Source organism: Platalea leucorodia (assembly GCF_965183815.1).
Source record: "Platalea leucorodia genome assembly, chromosome: 1".
NCBI classification, from domain to species: domain Eukaryota; kingdom Metazoa; phylum Chordata; class Aves; order Pelecaniformes; family Threskiornithidae; genus Platalea; species Platalea leucorodia.
The window spans coordinates 47533658-47552283 of record NC_138823.1 but is presented as its reverse complement, the minus strand read 5'-3'; the positions used below and the strand labels follow the sequence as shown (position 1 = coordinate 47552283).

Genomic DNA, 18626 nt, shown 5'->3' with positions numbered 1-18626 from the left:
CCTGAGGAAATTAAGCGATGAAGGCTTTTAAAACAAATACATACTCATTCTCTCTGTTGATTTTTCTAGGAAGTTTTACTTGTCTTTTTTTTTTAATTTTACTATGCTGAAACATAAGTTATACAGCAAGCCTTTCACTGTCTCAAAAAAAAAAAAAATCTTATCAGCTTTCAATAGACAAAACAGCATATATGGAAGCGAATATGTTTGGGGTTTGGTCCTTCTTAGTATTTTTTTTTCTTGTTCCCTTAGTACTGATGAATATATTCACACTGGTGGTAGTTCTTTCTTCTGTTATCTGTAACGTAAAGGCAGCTGACAGGGCACTCATATCCATTCAGCTCCATTGGTTCCAGTCACCTAAGCATGGCCTCTTCATTTTGTACAGGGGTAGGTGCCAAAGGGGAATTTTTGTCCCTGCTGGAATTAGAGGCATTTCAGGCTCGTGGCCTGCATGATCACTGAATGAGTGCAGATTTCAGAAATGTTGTTGGGTGGCAGAGCTGTGTTTTGCTCCTGGCCCCTTCTCTGGAATAATGATTCATATTTGTAAACAGGTTTGACCCATGTTTTTCAGCTGGGTGCACTGATAACAGAAATTGAAACTTCTACTCTAAACTAAATAGTCAGAAATATGGTCTACAAGCCACGGGAGGTTCACAATACAATTTGTCCTGTCAGCACCTAAGAGCTACAGCATGCTGCTAGCTAGCTGTTCAGTATTGACTACCTAGGCAGCACTTGTGTACCTGTGTGTGGGTTTTGGGGAACCCGTGGCAATGAACTGCATCTGTATGGATGTGCTAATGTTTCAGGAGGTAGAGGACATAGGCATGTACTGTGGGAGTGTACTGTGGTAAGGACAAGGGAAGAAAGGTATTTCAGTAGGGATGCAGAAAGGTGGGAGGTGCGGAAGTTAGGGGTACTGCAACACCTTAAAAGATGAGAGTACCAGTTTGAGAGTAGAGGAGGGCTGGGCAGAGTGAGAGGCAATGGGGTATTGTGATAGAAAGCAAGAAGAGGTATAGCTTGCATGGCTAAGCAAAAGTCTGGAGGCTGGACTGCACTGTCAGGATTGAGCAGTCATTCTAAGAATCTGGATACTCCATTGCTTGAACTGAAGTCAACACTAGTAATCCTGCTACTAATAATGGAACCCATACTGGGGTAGCAATTTTGACATCCTGCTCACTGGGGTGTGTATCTTTGATCCTGATCTTAGAGAAATCTGATAGGATTCTTTGTGCTCGCTGGGTTCATCCTGTTACAGTCACCGAGGTGTTTATAGATCTGTGCTGACAGAGCCTTTAAGTGAAAGTTCCTGGTTGCTCGGACAGGCTGGTTGCATTAGTAAAGAGAGAAATACGAAGGTTTCCTTTTGTTTCAGTATGTCAGACCAGATCAATAAGTTATTATAAGTCAGTTGTTTAGGGCTGAAAACTTTACACTGTTTTCTGGTGTGAAGTATGAGGCCACTAGCAATGGCAAGATGTCATTGCTGCTAGAGCTTGTGCCTTTTAAAGGAATAAGACAATCGTATGTTTAATTTTAACTGAATTGTAATCCAATTTCTTTTGAAATCGAAATGTCAAGTGTACAGTTTATCTGGAATTTCCAAAGCACTGTTGCTGCCTTTCTATCAGTTTAAAATATGACATTATAAACAAATTAAAAAAACCAAAACAATAAAAGGGTCCAGACATCTCAGAACAAGCCTCAAACCAGCGAGTGAAAGAAATGGAATGAACAAACAAATCATTCAGCTTCTTTCTTGCTCTTTCCTTTCATTCAGTATTTGAGGAGATGATAATGCCTTACGTATCTGGCAGGTTAGCAAAGCCAGGCGGTTTCAGACCGACTTGCATTCTATAGCAGAAATTCTCTTGCAGGAAACAGTCTCCCAGTTGTTCCCTGTAGTTCATGCTAAAGGAACTGCAAAGTGCTATTGACTGAAAGAAGGCTGGGGAAAAAATGTTTTTTTGGGGGTGTACTTTAAATCATTTGAGCTCTACAGGTCAGTAGCATTACCTCTGAAAAAAGTGTGGACTAGCAAGCATGTACATAACTGATGTTAAAACCTAATGTATTTCAGCAGGTTTAGGTATTTTTATGTGTTGCTTTCTTGTTCATGTTACGTCTTTGTTCCTTTCCTTACTCGTCTTTACTTTTCTTATCTGTTGTGATACATGGATTACAGAGACAAATTCATAGTATGGAGCATGCCGTGAAAGACGTCTTATGAAATGCACCTTCTTCTACTCAGATTTTATAACTTCCTTAATGTAACTGTGTAACTGCAACTGCTCAAAGACAAAAGTCCTACCAGGAGAATTATTACTCCCATTTCAGCTTCTTTTAATATTTTAGTACTTGGAACCTTTCTCTTAATCACCATCAGGAAGAGCTCCATGGATATCTATTTGAGAACGTATGTTAGAATAGCTTGTAGTGCATCTTCCTTTTTTATTTTCATCCCTCTTTCCTCTTTTTCATGTATCATGTACCCTCCCTCCTCTTGATCTTCTTGCTGTTTTCTCCTCTCCATCAATCTCTACGCACTTCCTTTCTTCCCCCACTCTGTACCCTACCCTCCTCTCTTAACCATTTACCCCTCTTTCTTCACACAAAGGGCTTTGAACTTTTACCAGGCTGCTGATAATTCCCCAATGACTAAAGCCGTTAATCAAAAATGAATACAAAAGATTTGAGTGGGGCATTTCCCACAATAGAAGTCAGTCCTCCTGTTAACCTCACACAAGCAGCTGGAGAAGACAATGCTGGATTTTTTCCAGGATGCTGTTCTTGTACCCTGTTTGGGACTCCATCTTTCAATTCATTAATTTAGTAATGGGTGGCTAGAAAATATCATATATTTTCTGCTTAGGAGATGGAAAGTTATTTTTCTGTTCTTTTGTTCACCCTGCTGTCTTTGGGCAGTAAAGATTGTCTATTGTGCAGTTTAGTCTGACTTGTATTTTAGCTGAGTGGGAGCACTGGCAATAACTCTACTGTTCCTCTTTCTCCTCCTGAATTCTTTAAATAATGTTCTAAAGAGAATTGCTTCAGTTTGTGAGTAGTGGCTCAGCCTATAGTTTGACTGAGCAGATGTGATAAAATGATCCTGATTTTTGTCAGCTACCTGACCTTCAGATCCCTGCAGGCAGCTTCCAGAAATGGAAGAGGCTCTGGCCGGTTCCATCTAACTGTACTCTGGCCGCACAATCAGTATCAACAAGCCCAGTAGACTGATCTGCCTGCTGCTTTTGGACCACAGCACAGTATCAGACCACACTTGGTTCTTGTTTAGAAGAATCATTTTCTGTCAGCGTAGTAACTGATAGCTGCAGGAGTAGTGGCTGCTTCTCTGGCAAAGCTTCCCACTTTCTGCAGGAATGTTTATGGGTGGCAAGAAGGCCGACTTTTTAGTTCGCCTTTCTTCATGCTGTCCCTCTGCTTGTGTTCCCTCTAGTGGCTGAAATGCAAACGATTGGGCAGATCTGATTCCGGTAGTCACGAGCAGCGGTGTATATTAAGTAGACTAATCATTCCATCAATTATATAGAGGTTCTCTTCTGATTTTGTAGGCGAGCTCAGCATTCAGGATTTCTTTCTTATGCAAAGCTGGGAGTCTTGATTCTGCTCTAGAGTTTTCTTGTTAACAGTTCACTGGAAAGTGTTTTTTCCCCAGTGTGGCAACTGGTTTTTTTTGAGCAGTTGTTGATGCACAGAAGATGATAAATGCCATGGTGAGAAAAGGAATTTTGATTTCTTGTCCCATGTAACTGACATGACTTTTCCAGTGAAACTGGGAATGTATGTGTTTGTGGCATCTGTGTAATTATTTAATATCTCAGAAGTTGTGGGTTGATACACATAGGTGATACAAACATAACAATTTGTCAGGCCGCTACCATTTGCTGGGAGGTTTGATTTCCACTGTGCTTGGTAGGACCTGAGTCATCTTCTCTTTGAGCCATTAACCAGGGTTTGAATGAACACCAAGAATGTGTTCAGTGCAATGACTACTTCTGTTCTCTTCCAGATTTTCTTGATGGGTATCAAATTATTTGTCCCAGTTATTTAGCAGCTGTCCCTTTTTAAGGCTGTGGTTGAATAGCAGGAATAAACAGAGCATATTTGATCTTCTGTGATAGAGGTTGCAGTCAGTACAAACCATTCTTCTGCCATTGTCCTTCTTAACAAAATACATCGAAACAATCTCATACTCTTCATGACAGTACTTTGGCATGTTTTAATTTCAGCATTATTAGTCACTGCCCATATACGATACGAGTGTTGGTGGATGGCGTGGGAGGAAGGAGAAAGATATTTAAAACAGATAAAGGCTTCCTCCCCTGATGTGCGTTACTTTTTCTGACCAAGAAGTCTATGACTTAACTATGCTACTGCATTTTAGTATTTTATTTGCCTTAAGGCACAGTTAGTAATTCAGTTTGAATTTCTAATATTATTTTTAAAAGTCATAGAAATGCAAAAGGGATTGCGGGCTTTTAGCAGTGTTAGTGGTGAGATACAGAGGCAAGAGACACTAGCACAATTATCAGTTCAGTGTATTCATTAGCCTACAGACTCTTAAATAACACTCTGATGCTGTTTTCCATAACTAGGGAAGAAAATGAGATTATCATTAAAATGTTTTTACAAGTAATTATTTTTATTTTCTTACTGTGATAAATAGTTAGGTTAAAACTGGGGGGGGGGGGAGGGGGATGACAGCATGGTGGAAGGGGCAGAAAAAAACATCCTTACTAAGGTTCTCTGCTAAATTAATCTTCGTTCTGATAAGGAGAACTTAATCAGGTACACAATAACAGAGTTTTCAACTTAAGCAGTGTTTGAATTGGAGAATTAACGCTTTTCAGTTAGGGTATGAACAGTTCATTAAATAACAGGCTTTGAAGGGTTTAAAGGGTTAGACGAACAAAATTAAATTCATGGGGTATATGAACTGCAGCCCACGCTACATGTCCGGCGTAAAACAAGTCCACACAATGGGCAATTGTTTGCTCCAGCACTTTCAGCCTGTCTAACATACTCTGCATTTCAGTTTGTCATTATGCCCTGAATGTGTTCACTTCATACTGCGGTATTTGAAATCTGCCTTGTGGGTTTGATTAAACTTTCTGTAGTGGTGTTATGCATCCTGCTTGTTGGTTTCATTGTTGTTTGGTGAAGATGATCTTCCGTATCCTTGTGTCTGGCCATTGTTTCCACAACCAGTTCAGTGCAGCTTCCTCAGCACAAACTGCTCTCCCTTCTCCCATTGTCCAGAACAGGGTGACTTCTGATGTTTGCGTAGCTTTATTGTTTCCTTCCCATTATTGTCAAACTCACGTGGTAATACTTGGCACTTTTACTGACTTTACAGAGTAGGATGTGATGTCGTAGAGAAGGGGACAGGGCTACCCAAATTTTCTCAATTGCAGGGAGGAGCTGCCCAGGTGTGCTGAGGGGCCTGTACTCAGGAAGAGAAACAGGGAGTCCTCCACAGTGAGTAACCCCACTTTCAAGTGCACACAGTTTCCTTCATAGCCGTGTCCAGTACAGTGTAGTTTCCTCTTCTGTCCTATCCAGTTTGCCCTCTGGAATGTTCCCAGTTCAGTTGTCATCTTTTCCCTTTATTTTGGTGTATTCTCATTTTACCTCATCCTTTGTCTTCTTTTTGAAGGTTGAAGTTTCCATTTTTGTCTCTTCACGCCATTAATCTTTTCTCATCTTAGTCTTAATCTTTATATGCATTGTCATTTTTTCCAGTGTGTCATTGTGGTTCTGTCACTAACACATCGTATCATTTCTCTTCCCTTGCTGTGCAATGGCCCTTTTCCCAGCCCTGTGCAGTTCCTTCCGTCCTTACTCATTGCCGTACTCTTTCCTACCCACTCTTCTTTATCCTTTCAAATCACCTTTCGGTTTTCCTTTCCTGATGAGTCCCTTTTGAATCTTGCCTATTGATGTATGTGAGATAAGCTCAGTTCAGCTCCCAGACCTAGTGCAACCCTCACTTCTGCATTTTCCTTTGTGGAACTGAAAGATAAAGGATACAAAGTTCATCTGTAACGAAGAACCGAAGGATTTGGTAAACTGTGTTTTGGCTGTGAAAGGGGAGAACAGGCAGTAAATCAGAATTGTAAAATGGCAGGAGAGGGCTGAGCTGGTCAAGTTGTAGTGAGTAGGGAGGCTTTGGCTTTAGGTGAGCTGCTTGAATTACAGCCCTGGCTAGCACCCTTCACAGCTTGATGACTTGCATGATACAATGTGGTGGTGTCTCTAGTTCTTAGTGGGCAGGTATCCACATAGTAGTAGCTACTTTCACAATTGCCATCATTTGGTAACTACTAGAGAAAAGCTGAGGATCGGTTGAATTTGGAGACCAAACTGACTTATTTACTCAGGGTAGAAATGCAACTTCTGGCTGAGATACGTTGGCAAGATGCTCTGGGAAGCTTGATTGCCGTGGCCTGTTTTGCACCTTTTACTGCTGATTGAAAGGTTTCATTTTCCAGGGCTGTCAGTCTGGCACTTTACATGAGCAAAAGAGTGTCTGTTTGTTTAACAGCTTAAAACTGATGGGGACAAAAAGGAAGTGGAAAACCAGAAAAATCTGTACAAGGTGGTTGTATCTGGAAAGAGGAGTGGGTTACTTCGGGCTCAATTGGAAAAGGCAAAGGAGTGGAAAACTGAGCTGAACTGGAAAAATATACTGCACTGTCATGTAGCATCTTGTGTGCTGTGACTGTTCTGACTACTTCATTTTTCGTAGTTTTTAGAAACAAAAAGCATTTTAAAATTGAAACCTATCTGTGTCAATTCTCACAGTAGCTCCTGCTCTACAAATGAAAGGCTTTAGCCAGTTTTGTTCCTGAGGTCACGAAAAAAACTAAATGTAGAATATACAAATGACCTCAAATAGTTCTAAAGTAATAAAAACAAAAAAGACTACTAGCTGTCTCTTTCTTTTTCTTTGTTTTGGGATTTTTTTCCCTTCTACCTGAAAGGAACTCTGATGCTGTGTCATAAAATTAGTTGCATATTTCAACTCTTTTATTTGGAACCTGGTAAGAATTTTTCCTAAGCAGATGTAGCAGATGATGCACAAAAGCAGCAAGTAAATCTTATTCTTGCTGCGGTTTCCTGGATCGTATCTGGCCTTCCAACAGACAGAGGATTCCAGTCTCAACTGTTCCCTGCCTTTCACAAATGACTACGTAAAAACTGCATGATCACATAACCTTTCAGATTCACAGGACAGCTGTGTCTTGTCACTTACACATTTATTATTTCTTTTCAGGCATTGGAAAAGTACCCCAACTCACCAATGACTGCAAAACAAATACTGGAAGTCATTCAGAAAGAAGGGTTAAAAGAAACAAGGTCAGTGTTTATATGTTCTGTGTTTTTGCTATCTCTTTGAAAATCATCTAGGAATGGTATATAATCTTTACAAAACAAAGTGCTGGTTAACAGCTGAATGGATTTCTAGTACTAAAGTGGGAAATATAGCTGATGGGTTTTGTTTGTTTGTTAGTTCAAGGCTTTTAAAATGTTTAGTGACTGGCTTAGCTTACTGCCATCCAAAAGGAGTCTGTGGGCCAGCTCCAGTCCAGTGGCCTTTCTTTAGAAAGACAGTGTGATCTGCTCAGACAGCCCAGTGCTACATCTCATTTTTTCTTAAGGACCAAAGCTTGACAACTGGGTTGCCTAGGCCACCATGTGCATGGAGAATGTGTGAGATGGCGCTAGACACACTCCTTCTCTCACTTGGGTTTGTGGTCTGGCACTTAAGTCACTGTTATGCCATGCTGGTGTTGCGTGTGGTAACAGGGGTTGTGCTGATAAAGAATTGGGAATGGAAGGAGAGGGGTGTTTGAACACTGGGAGCTAGTCTGTGTGGCTGCAGAAGTTTGGATGCTGAGTTGCTTAATAACAGCGTACTTTGGATGTAGATTTCAACTGTAATCATTAAGCTGTTAGGGGATAGGGGGGTTATCCAGAGCCTATGGAAATCAACAGTTGTCTTCCATTGACTCCTGGTTCAGATGGGCATGCAGCTTCTTGTTCCTCAAAGGTGACTGACTACTTAGTAGGTCTTCTAGTGACCTGCAGATGGAAACTTGGGCAGGAAGTAAAGTAAGTTAAGGAAAAAGTTGGTGGGGGTCTTCTACAAGATGCAGTTTCCTCTTCTCCAAATGTTCTAGTAAAAATTTTCTATTCTAATAAATTGTTTTAATACTTGTTGCTGTCTCAAAGCAAAGGGAGACATCCACTTTTATTTTAATTATATTCTTTTAGTGTGGAACCTAAAATCTAGGACAAGAGAACTTCAAAGCCTGTGTAGAGGAGTCATAATGTGTTATGTCCGTTACATCCGAGTTTATTCTGGTGAACCGGAAGTAACAATGGGACATATTTTTACTGAATTCACTGTTGTTCCTAAGAAACAGAACACTGCATGTGATCATTTGCACTGCATAACCATGCGCTGCTTTGTTGGTAGCCTCATAACGTGCTTATAATAGCTGTATTTTGGTAAAATTGCAAAAGATATGGTATGCAAGGCGAAGTTGAATTTGCCACCTTTTACAGATATAAAATGCCTTAGTTCCTGTCAAGAAATTGCTTCAAGTACATTTGGCAATGATGCTAAGGAAACAAGGGGATGAAAACTTTTGAAAATGAATGTCCAAACGTGTGTTATGCTGCAAGGATTTGCATACAACAACAACAAAAAAAGCAAGAAAACCCAACTTTGAAAATCTGTTTTTATTAAGATACTGTTTCTCACAGCAGTGAATAGTTTGCTTTCTTCTCCTTACGTCTTGTGATATGAGACAACTGCATGGAAGAGCCTCACATGCCTGATAATAGCATTTCTTTGTAATTTTAAAAATTCTTGTTTCCGTGAACAGTGCATGAATAAAATTTTGTGCACAAAACCTACGGGAGGGAGTGAAGGCAGCATTTTTATGATTTAAATATAGAAAATGTGGAAGCCCTTTTTACTTGCTGCAGAATGAATAATAAGAGAAAGATTCCTTTAAAGAGGTTCAAAGCTACATCTTCTTTCATTTCTTCAGTTAGTAAGAAACTGAGAATTGCAGGGAAATAGGAAGGAAATTCAGATTCATTTTGATTTTTATTCGTGGTATGGTATGTGCAGGTATGTGTGAATGTGTAGTAAATTGCAGGATGCAATTGCCATATGTGGTCATGAGTATCTAGATAACTGAGAAGGATAAAATTCAATGTTCTTTACTCCTTACTGGAAACATTGTACTACGTTATAGGCTAGGTCATCCTAAACTAATAAGCCTAAAAAGTCTAAATTCTGCAATTGTAAAAACAAAAAATGTTGATTCTGTATCGATTTCTTTTTTTTTTTTTTTTATTAAAGTATTTGGATTCTCATTTAACTTCTGATTTCACGTAAAAGTTGTGTTTCTGCTGCATTTTAATATTGATTAGGCACAAACCTGTAAGGTTATCTGAGTACCTAACTCTTTAATAGGAGCCGATAAGGTATTTGACTTCATACACATATTTGTTGATTAGGCCTCAGTGCGTAAGTGATGTTTTGTTTTCACAGTCCTTGAATTTAGAGTCTCCTGTTTACTTTGTCCAGCTCTCCCAATTTCTTTCAGTACCTTTCTGCTAGTATGGTACCTTTGCCGTTACTAAAGATGGTCTTTCCTGGTCTCTATGCTGCAGCCAGCTAAGATGAGCGAGGGATGTAAATTTATGATGTGCAGTCACCTGGTTATAAGCAATAGAACAGCACTAGCATATTTTATTCTGTATCGATTTGTGTATTCTTCCAGTCTGAACTTGTACCAGCAATATGTTACTACTTTAATATACTTTACTTATTCCTTTATACTGATTATCATTGTTGGTAGAACCTTGGCAATCCTAAATGAAGTTCTTCAGAAATTCTCCTCTACTGTTCCATTTATAGATGAACGAGATTAATTGGCTTAGTCATTTTTCAAATATATTGCAGCATTAATTAATCTAAAGCTTTTTGCTGTGGTAGTAAATCTGAATGAATAACGTATGATTTTCAGCAATCTCATTGTCATTATGTGTAATCTTTAAAAAGACATTGTCAGACTATTCAGCCTCTTTTCTTTGTTTGCAATAAAGACATCAAGTTGCACTTTTTTTTTTATTACTCAAATAATTAAATACAATAGGAGGAAAATTCCAAAGTTACAAAGCAGATATATGTTAGAAATTAAAATAAAAACTTACTGACATGTCCTGTGAGAGGTTTTACACCTACCTGGTTTCCTGTATCTTGGGGGATGTACAGCTCAATTTTGGTTTTTAAATATCTTTCCTGTTATGATGGTTCGTTGCAAAATGGTCAGCAGGCAAGCAGTTCTGCTGCTGCCTAGAAGGAGTAAAATCATTTAAGGCAAACCTTTTCAGGATGTAGAAAATACATGGGGGAGGAGGGAGAAGTATTTCTTCTACATTCATGCCTGTGCTGATAGTGAACCATGTCTGGCCAACAGTCCTGGACACTGAAATCTCTTTACAAAGAAGATAGACAGCAGCTCACTCCCCTGCACAGTGGTCTGGATTTTCCTTCCTAGCATCCACTGTCCAGTTCTTTTGAAAACAATTCCCTGTCCCATTGTAAATTTCTAGACTCACAACCTGCTGGTTATGCATCCTAGCATGAGCTTTTGCTGATTTTGCTAGTGTGACATAGAGTGCTAGTCAGAGTATAATCCAAATCCACTCTAGCCTCAGTGCTCCTTTTCCACTGTGCTGCTGCCTCACTACTTGTTCTCCGTCTTGTATTTCTGCTGTTATTTATTCCCGTTAAGATCTAGAATTCCCCTTACTGAATTGTATTCCAGTCCTCTGCAGACCGTTTTTCAAATTTATTAAGATTGCTTTAACATGTAGTCTTGTCTTTCAGCATGCAGCCCTTTCAAGTTTAGTGTCATCTGCTTATTAGAACCTGTTTCCTTTTGCAGCATTATATTTCTATTCTTTACTTATGAAAGTCCCATGCGAAACAATGTCCAAAGACTCATTAAGTTGGGCTATATGATACCTACTGCTTCTTCTCTAACTACAGGGTCTGCTACTATGTCATAAAGAATATTTTGAAGTAACATGTTCTTGACAGGTCTATGTGTTACTGTACTCAATTCAACTTATTATCTGCTAAATAGTTCCAAATAATTTTTATTCCATATTTTGGGGGAATTGAAATTCAGTTGCTGCATCTCTACTTCCTTCGCCTGCCTTTTTTCTTTTTTTTTAAAGCTAGTCACATGTTTTTCAGTCTTTTGGAATCACTGTTATGTTCTAGAAATTCTCAAAAATGACTGTTGATAATTCTGAGACTGGTCCAGTCAGCTTTAAATACCTTATGGTGAATTTCAACAGATTTAACTGATTTGAGAACATCTAATTTATTTAATTATCATCTAATCAATTTTTTCCGGTTTGGTTTCTGGTGTTGGTTTTAGTAGCTGTCTAATCATAGACACCTTTCTAATCAGCTGTCAACAAAGAAAAGGCACTAGCATTCCTGTGCTTTTGGTGTAAGTGCTCAGTGCCACCCCTTAAGGGAAGAGCAAGCCAGTTTCCTATCTGTTGGTGTGGTTTAACCCCAGCCGGCAACTAAGCACTACACAGCTGCTCGCTCACTCTCCCTGCAGTGGCATGGGGGAGAGAATTGGAAGAGTAAAAGTGATAACACTGATGAGTTGAGAAGAGTTCAATAATTAAAATAAAATATAATAATTGTAATGAAGAGAGAGAAACAAAACCCAGGAAAAACAAGTGATGCAACTGCTCACCATCTGCTGACTGACACCCAGCCCATCCCCAAGGAGCAATCCCTGCCCCCCCAGCCAATTCCCCCCAGTTTATATACTGAGCATGACATCATATGATACGGAGTAGCCCTGTGGCCAGTTTGGGTCAGCTGTCTTGGCTGTGCCTCCTCCCAGCTTCTTGTGCACTTCCTCGCTGGCAGAGTATGGGAAGCTGAAAAGTCCTTGACTTAGCATAAACATGGTTTAGCAACAACTAAAACATCAGTGTGTTATCACATTATCTTCATGCTAAATCCAAAACACAGCACTATACCAGCTAGTAGGAAGAAAATTAACTCTGTCCCAGCCAAAACCAGGACATTATAGAAATGTCTTTGTGCATGGTGGGTGGGTGAGTTTGCTGAAGTTTAATTTCTTGGAGCCCATTTTCTTCTTTTTATGTTCTCCCTTATTTTCCTAAAAATGAAGAATCATCCCTTCATGAACACTCAATGTTTTCAGCTGCTGCTTCTCCACTGATTCAAGTCAAACCTAATACTGCCTTCCTTCCTAACTTTTCATGCTTTTTACATCTTCTATTCAAGGATTTTTGTTCCTTGCAGTCCCAGGAACTTGCCAGATGCTTCTCTGTCCCTGTGTCTGTCTTTTCCCAAGAGGTGCCTGCATGGTCATAATGGGAATATTTAAATAGGTCATGTGTTTTAAAAAATTTTGCTGATTCTCACAAAAGAAAGCCTGTCTCTCTAATTCTCCTGATTTCTTGCTATATTAAACTCTGACCCTAGTACCATCCTTGGGTTTGCCCTCTTTTGTCATTACCCGGAAATTGCCTGTAGGACCACCAGGAACAACCTATCTATTCCCTTCTGTTTGGGGCACTGCACCTTCATGAAGGATAGGACCAATTCAAGGCTGCTTAAAATTATCAGGGAGATAAAAATAAGACAGAAGTTGGTATGAATTAGGTGTTTGGATTAAGGAAGAGAAGACTGAGTTTAGACATAGTAAGTCTTCCAATACATAAAAGATAGGGAAAAAGTTAGGGAATAAGTTACCCTGCATGTATGATATGGACAGGAAAAGAAAGAAGGCCTTTAAATTGTAGCAAGAAAAGATTCTGGTTAGATAGTACGAAGATTCCCCCCCCCCCGTAACAAGTATAATTGATTTCTGTCATGAGCTGTGGGGGAGATATGAGAGATCTCTAGATCTCTCTAAAAACAATTTAGATATGTGTCTGTCAGGAATTATGTAGATTTGGTTGATCCTGCCTTGAAGTAGGGGAATGAACCAGCATATCCTTTGAGCCATATTTTTCTATGATTTTTTTTAGATTAGTCTGCAGTACTTGGGCCATATATATTGTTTGACTTCTAGGGGAGAGTATCCAGCTGAATTCTGATAAATGTTTGATGCTGATAACCCTAGATTATGTCTCAGCTTTCTGTAGTTCCCTTTCTCTTTTGCTTGGTGAGGCTGGGAAATGGACTTGTCTAGATAAGATTAAAGCCAAAGATTGTCAGTACAAGTTAAAAGCCAATAAACTTTCAAAATGGGACAAAGTGTTTAATTTTTTTGGAGTGCAACTTTAGCCCACAGCTATGCTAGCTATTTACTTTCCTTCTCCATTAGACTCAGGACTGTGAACCCTGGAATGGATTAATTTCATAGTATTTTTGCTGTTCAGCTAGAGTAACTGAGCTCTGTATTGTCAAGTAACTTTGGTTATTTTGTTCAGGTAATTCACAGAAGAGGTTAAAATAAATACCTTCGTCTCATCCTGGTTTTCATTTTCCAGTAAGAATCTTAAACATCTTTCTCTTGATGTTTCTTTGTTGATCTTCATTTCAACTATGAGAATCATGGCATCAATCCTAACTCCTCCTTTTTTTCTCTACATATTTTGTCTTTTGCTACGCAAGTTTAAGCTATCTATTGATTTATTGTTGTGACAGTAGTTTTCAGAAGACTAAGAAGAGATTCTTGCCACTGGCACTGGCAGTGGTGCTGTTTCTTCGGCACTCCACAGTGTTGATAATATCTATCATGAATGATATAACATATTAAGTCGTCTGAGCCTAGGAAAGCAGCAAAGTATGATCCTAATAAATCTCAGGACGCTCTTACTAGATTTACGCTCTTTGTGCAGAAATATCAAACTAGTGGGTTAGATAGAATTAAACCCACCTTGAACTGCCGAGCGGAGTCATCAGTGGAATAAAACACATGATCTGTGCAGGGTCTGTCTTTAGCTCTGAAGTGAGATGGTACTCCTGAAAATATTACCGTCACTTCTGAATCCTTTGATCTTTTTGACAGTGTCTCTTTAAGCCCTTGCATACTTCATGCTTAGAGCTATTGACTTAAAAATAAAACCCATTCTGAATGCTGCTGTTTCTGTAAATAGGCTAAATGAGCTGGCAACTGTCTTCTGTTGCTTATCGTTTTAAAGTTCTTTGTTTTACTGTGTATGCATGTAGACAGAGAAATTTTTACTTCCTTTCTCTGTAAAGTAATTCCAAGATGTCACTGTGATTCATAGTTATTAACAAGGTGTCATTGTGATTCATAATTATTCACAAGTCATAGTTTCTATTTTCCACTTAAAAAAAAAAATAACCAAAAGCTCTTAAAAATTTCACTGAAAGAACCACAGTTTTTGTCTTAAGGCTCTGATTGTTAACAGAAGAACACAGACAGTTAAGAGGCTTCTGTGGTTGCATATGTCTGATAGAATTTATTTGGGAGCCTCTTCAGCTGAAGCGGTGCATTGTTTTGTCTTGAAGGTAGTTATTTCCTGCAACGGACTGAAAGGAAGCCTTGATGGGAAGAGAGAGAGAAAGCTATTGGCCTTCTTTTGCCTGGCATTATTAGGTTGATTTTTATGCCTCTACAGATGTGGCTTTTGGCTGCTGTAGAGCAGTGAACTTTCAGTACAACCTGTCTTTCTGCATAAATTCACTTCAGGCACCTCTTTGAAACGCTGTTCTTCCCAGTGTAACAACAAACCACCTAATTTGGTAGGCAGTTGTGATAGCAGCAGTTCACCAGCTGAAAATCTCAGGCTTGCTCCTTCTTGCCTAGGCGTTCCCAGCATTGTTATGCCACAGTGCAGTCTAACCTGGTAAAAACTGATGGGTTTCCTACATTATTGCGTTCCAATGTTGGAACTGTAACTTGCATAATCACACCCGTGTCCCCTCTGTGATAATTATTTTGGTTTTTGATAGTGATATAGCCCTAAAACAACTATGGTATTAACTTGAGCCTGAGAGCAGGGCTGTTGATATTTGATTCCATGTTGCTGCATTGTGATTACCCTACCATTACTTAAAAGCTAGCTTGCTTATGTCTGTACAATAGTAATCCTGTCTTTGTATTGATTTGGAAAATTGGTTTTGGGTGCTAATGAAACAGATGTAAAATAATAAAACCTCAAATGTTTTCCCTCAGCTAATTGCAAAGACACCAGAATTTTTATTTATTTGTGATGGTGCTTCTTCCATTGTGTATACCTATAAAAGATATATTTCAATTTAAGACATTTAACTACCTTGAATGTAATTTTTTTTTCCCTGAACCACCATTATCTTCATTTTTTGCTCCATATTTCAGTTTTCAGAAACTGCTCCTCTTCCTTTCACAGGACAATGGAGTCTCTGTCTAGGGACTTCAATAAACAGTCCAGTAAAATATGTCTGCACGTCAACATTTTTTATAAAATTACATGTTTGTTTGATTTGGTGGTGGGTTTGTTTGTTTTTTTGTTTGTTTTTTTTGGTGGTTTTTTTGTTTGGTGTGGGTTGGGTTTTTTGCATGATGCATGTAGTAACAGGTGCCCCAGCTGTTGCAGGCAAGCTAAAAACCATGCTTGTGTTACAGATGCAAATTCCTTTGTTAGTTTTATTAAGGTGTGGGTTTAATTTTGGAAATATTTCAGGTGATAAATGGCACAGTGTAAATAGTAAGAATCTTTTGAGTATGACACAGTGCTTTGGAGGATACTGTTCTTACTGTTAAGAACATTAATTGAGCATACGTAAAAAGAGAGCGGAGGCAGAAGCAAAGTAGTATTTTTCAAAGCTAAATGCAGAGCTAAGAATATCGCCTGGTCCTCTGCTCCTCCACTCCCAATATCCTGTCCATTAAATTGGTGTTGCTGGTGCAGCATCTCTACTAGTTCCCGTCTACATGCAATCCCTTGTCCCAAGAGTTTCTGCTACATGAATCTTCCCTCTTTCTCAAACTGGGTCACCAATCCCATGGTCTCCAATTACCCCAATCTGCTGTCGTCCTTTTTCCCTTCCCACATATGAGGACTCAAACTCTATTCCTTTGACCATTCTATGTGCCTGAAATTTTCTTAAATAATACAATGTGGACATCCCAGATTTCAGTATTTATTTCACATTCTGGCTCAAGACCAACCAAGCTTTCTTCTTTAGTTTGGTTCCAGGACCAATTATCAGGAAATAAAACCACAATTCCATCATTTTATCGTGCCTGGGACCTTCAATAGATGATTTACAACAGTTTAGAAAAGTTCATATGGCTTCCCTTATGTACTTTGCTCCTGATTTGTCATCATGTTGAAGTCTGTTCCTGTATGCTCAGGTGAACTGAGATTTCAGAATAGTTGATTCTCTTTTTTTTAAATGATTATTATGTTACTGTTACTTTTCCATATACATTTTTGCTCATATAGTGTTCAGTACTTCAGTTTTCTATTTGGTACAATAGTTCTCTGTGTCTGGGTGCTAAAACATATATTGTAACCACCTTTCCACCTTTCATGGAAGTAATAGGGAATAGTGCTGCTTTATTTTTTTTTTTAAATTTTTTAAAAGATCTGCCATAAAGTTGTTTGCTTTAAATCTATTAGCAGCTCTGCAAAATGTGTCTGCAAAGACTGGGAAAACAGGAATCCAGTCCGTGTGACGCACTTGCTTCCTCGGTGCTATTAAGATATTTTTAACTTACTTGTGCAGTTACTTAGGTTTCTGCTCCTCCCACCAAGCCTAACCTGTATGTTCTCAAAGAACATTATGTTAGTGCAGTGTATAAAGCTTTTTCATTTGCTTGATGCTTTACTGGTAAGGGAGAGTGGCCTGTATGATCATTAGATATTCAAGTTATAATAATTCAGTGGAAATATGAAAATTGTAAAAGTTAATTTATTTAGCTGTAATAGCAAAAATTATGGTTGTTAAATTTTGTGTTGTGATAAACATGTTTCAACTTCTAAAGGTCTATATTGCAAAAATATTTTATCTTTGAATGCATGCACAAGTCCGCTTTATCACAGCCTAATTTGCTGAAATTAAGACCCCCATAATATGCTAACGCCATACTAAAGATATTCTTTTTTTAATACAAGAGGAAATGCAACAACTTGAATGTAAAAAATAATGGATAGCAGTGCAGATGCTCGTGATCTTATAAGATTTAGTAGTTATTTTGTGCAGTAATGACAACACTTCCTGTTAAAGGACATTTTATTTTGAAGTAGGAGATGGATATCAGCTGTGACTAAATAGCGTAAATTTGTCAACACATTCAGTGTTGGTGTTTTTTGCATAGTGTAAGACTTTCTTTATCAATATATTTCGATGTTTAATGTAGGAATTTAAGTTGTGCTTTCTTTTTCCTATGTTGTGTCTCTCAGTGTTGACTACTATTGAAAGAGACTGAAAAGCAGTAATGTAGTTCAGGCTGATGAAGAGAAAGCTCCTGCATTAGAAATTGGTGTTACCATATGCATAGCATTATCCTAAAGTGTATATTGTGTGATAACTGTCTTCTTCCCACATTTCTCCTAGAAAGTATAACTTCTCTTTTAGCAATATTTAAGTAAGTGTGCTACAGATCTTTTTTCTTTAATGTTTCTGTATTTCAAAGAGTAATTCTGCATCAAAGTTTGTGTCTCTTTTTCAGAAAGAGAAATTAAATAAGGATATCCAAGAGACCTAAACACATCCAAAGCTATCAGATACTCAGAGAAGTTACATTAGGAAAGTTTCACCAGATCTTTAATCCATCCTCCCAGCAGTGCAAGTTTTTTAGTTGGTTTGTTTGTTTGTTTGGGGTTGCTTTTTTGTTTGTTTTGGTGGTGGTTTCTGTGTGTGTGTATAGTATGTTTCCTAGAGTGTAGTGCTTTAAGCCTGATTTCTTCTTTTAAATGACTGAAGAGATAAGACCTTCCACAGTCCACAGAGTGTTTTCCTGTTCTTTTATCCAAAGTCTGCCTGCAGTTCTGTAAACTGAACCATGACTGTGTGGAAGGTAGGTAGATATATATGTTCTTTGATTTTACTACCTTTATCAGCGTGCTTTGCCAGCATCTTTTTAAGAGGAGCAAGGACATAGAAGAGCTTTCCAATAACAGTTGTCCATTGTTGTTGAGAGCCAAAACTTTCAAAAATATCTTTGGGAAACTGAGATTTGACAGAATGTGTTCACTTTCCATCATTGTTCTGAAATGAAGATCTGTCACATATTAACATTAAAGTATATAGATAATAAACTAGTATTTTAAAATAAAAGTCAGAAACAAGACCTGCAAGAGAGCTTAATATCAATGTATGCTAGTTAGTGGCAAAATGTGAGAACTGTTGCTGAGTAGCCAGCAACCTTGTTCAGTTCTCTTGTGCTTAGAAAAGGCAAGAATAATCTACTGTATTTCCTTTAGGAGGTGTTTGGGCAAATGAGATTCAACACATAAGCCTGTCAGGAGCAGCCATATATATCAAACTTTCAAACACAGAATGATATGGAGACTTTAGCTAGGAGGAGTCACCTTTTGAATGA

At 38.5% G+C, this 18626-nt stretch overlaps 1 protein-coding gene across 1 annotated transcript in view; it reads left to right on the top strand.

Moving 5' to 3' along the window:
* Nucleotides 1–18626, top strand: part of ASXL3 (ASXL transcriptional regulator 3) — a gene marked incomplete at both ends in the record, with an annotated part of 127315 nt that overhangs the window by 18208 nt on the left and 90481 nt on the right. The window contains one exon of the mRNA XM_082327368.1: nucleotides 7310–7392. Within this exon, the coding sequence (XP_082183494.1) occupies nucleotides 7310–7392 (83 nt within the window). The remainder of the gene's footprint in view (nucleotides 1–7309; nucleotides 7393–18626) is intronic.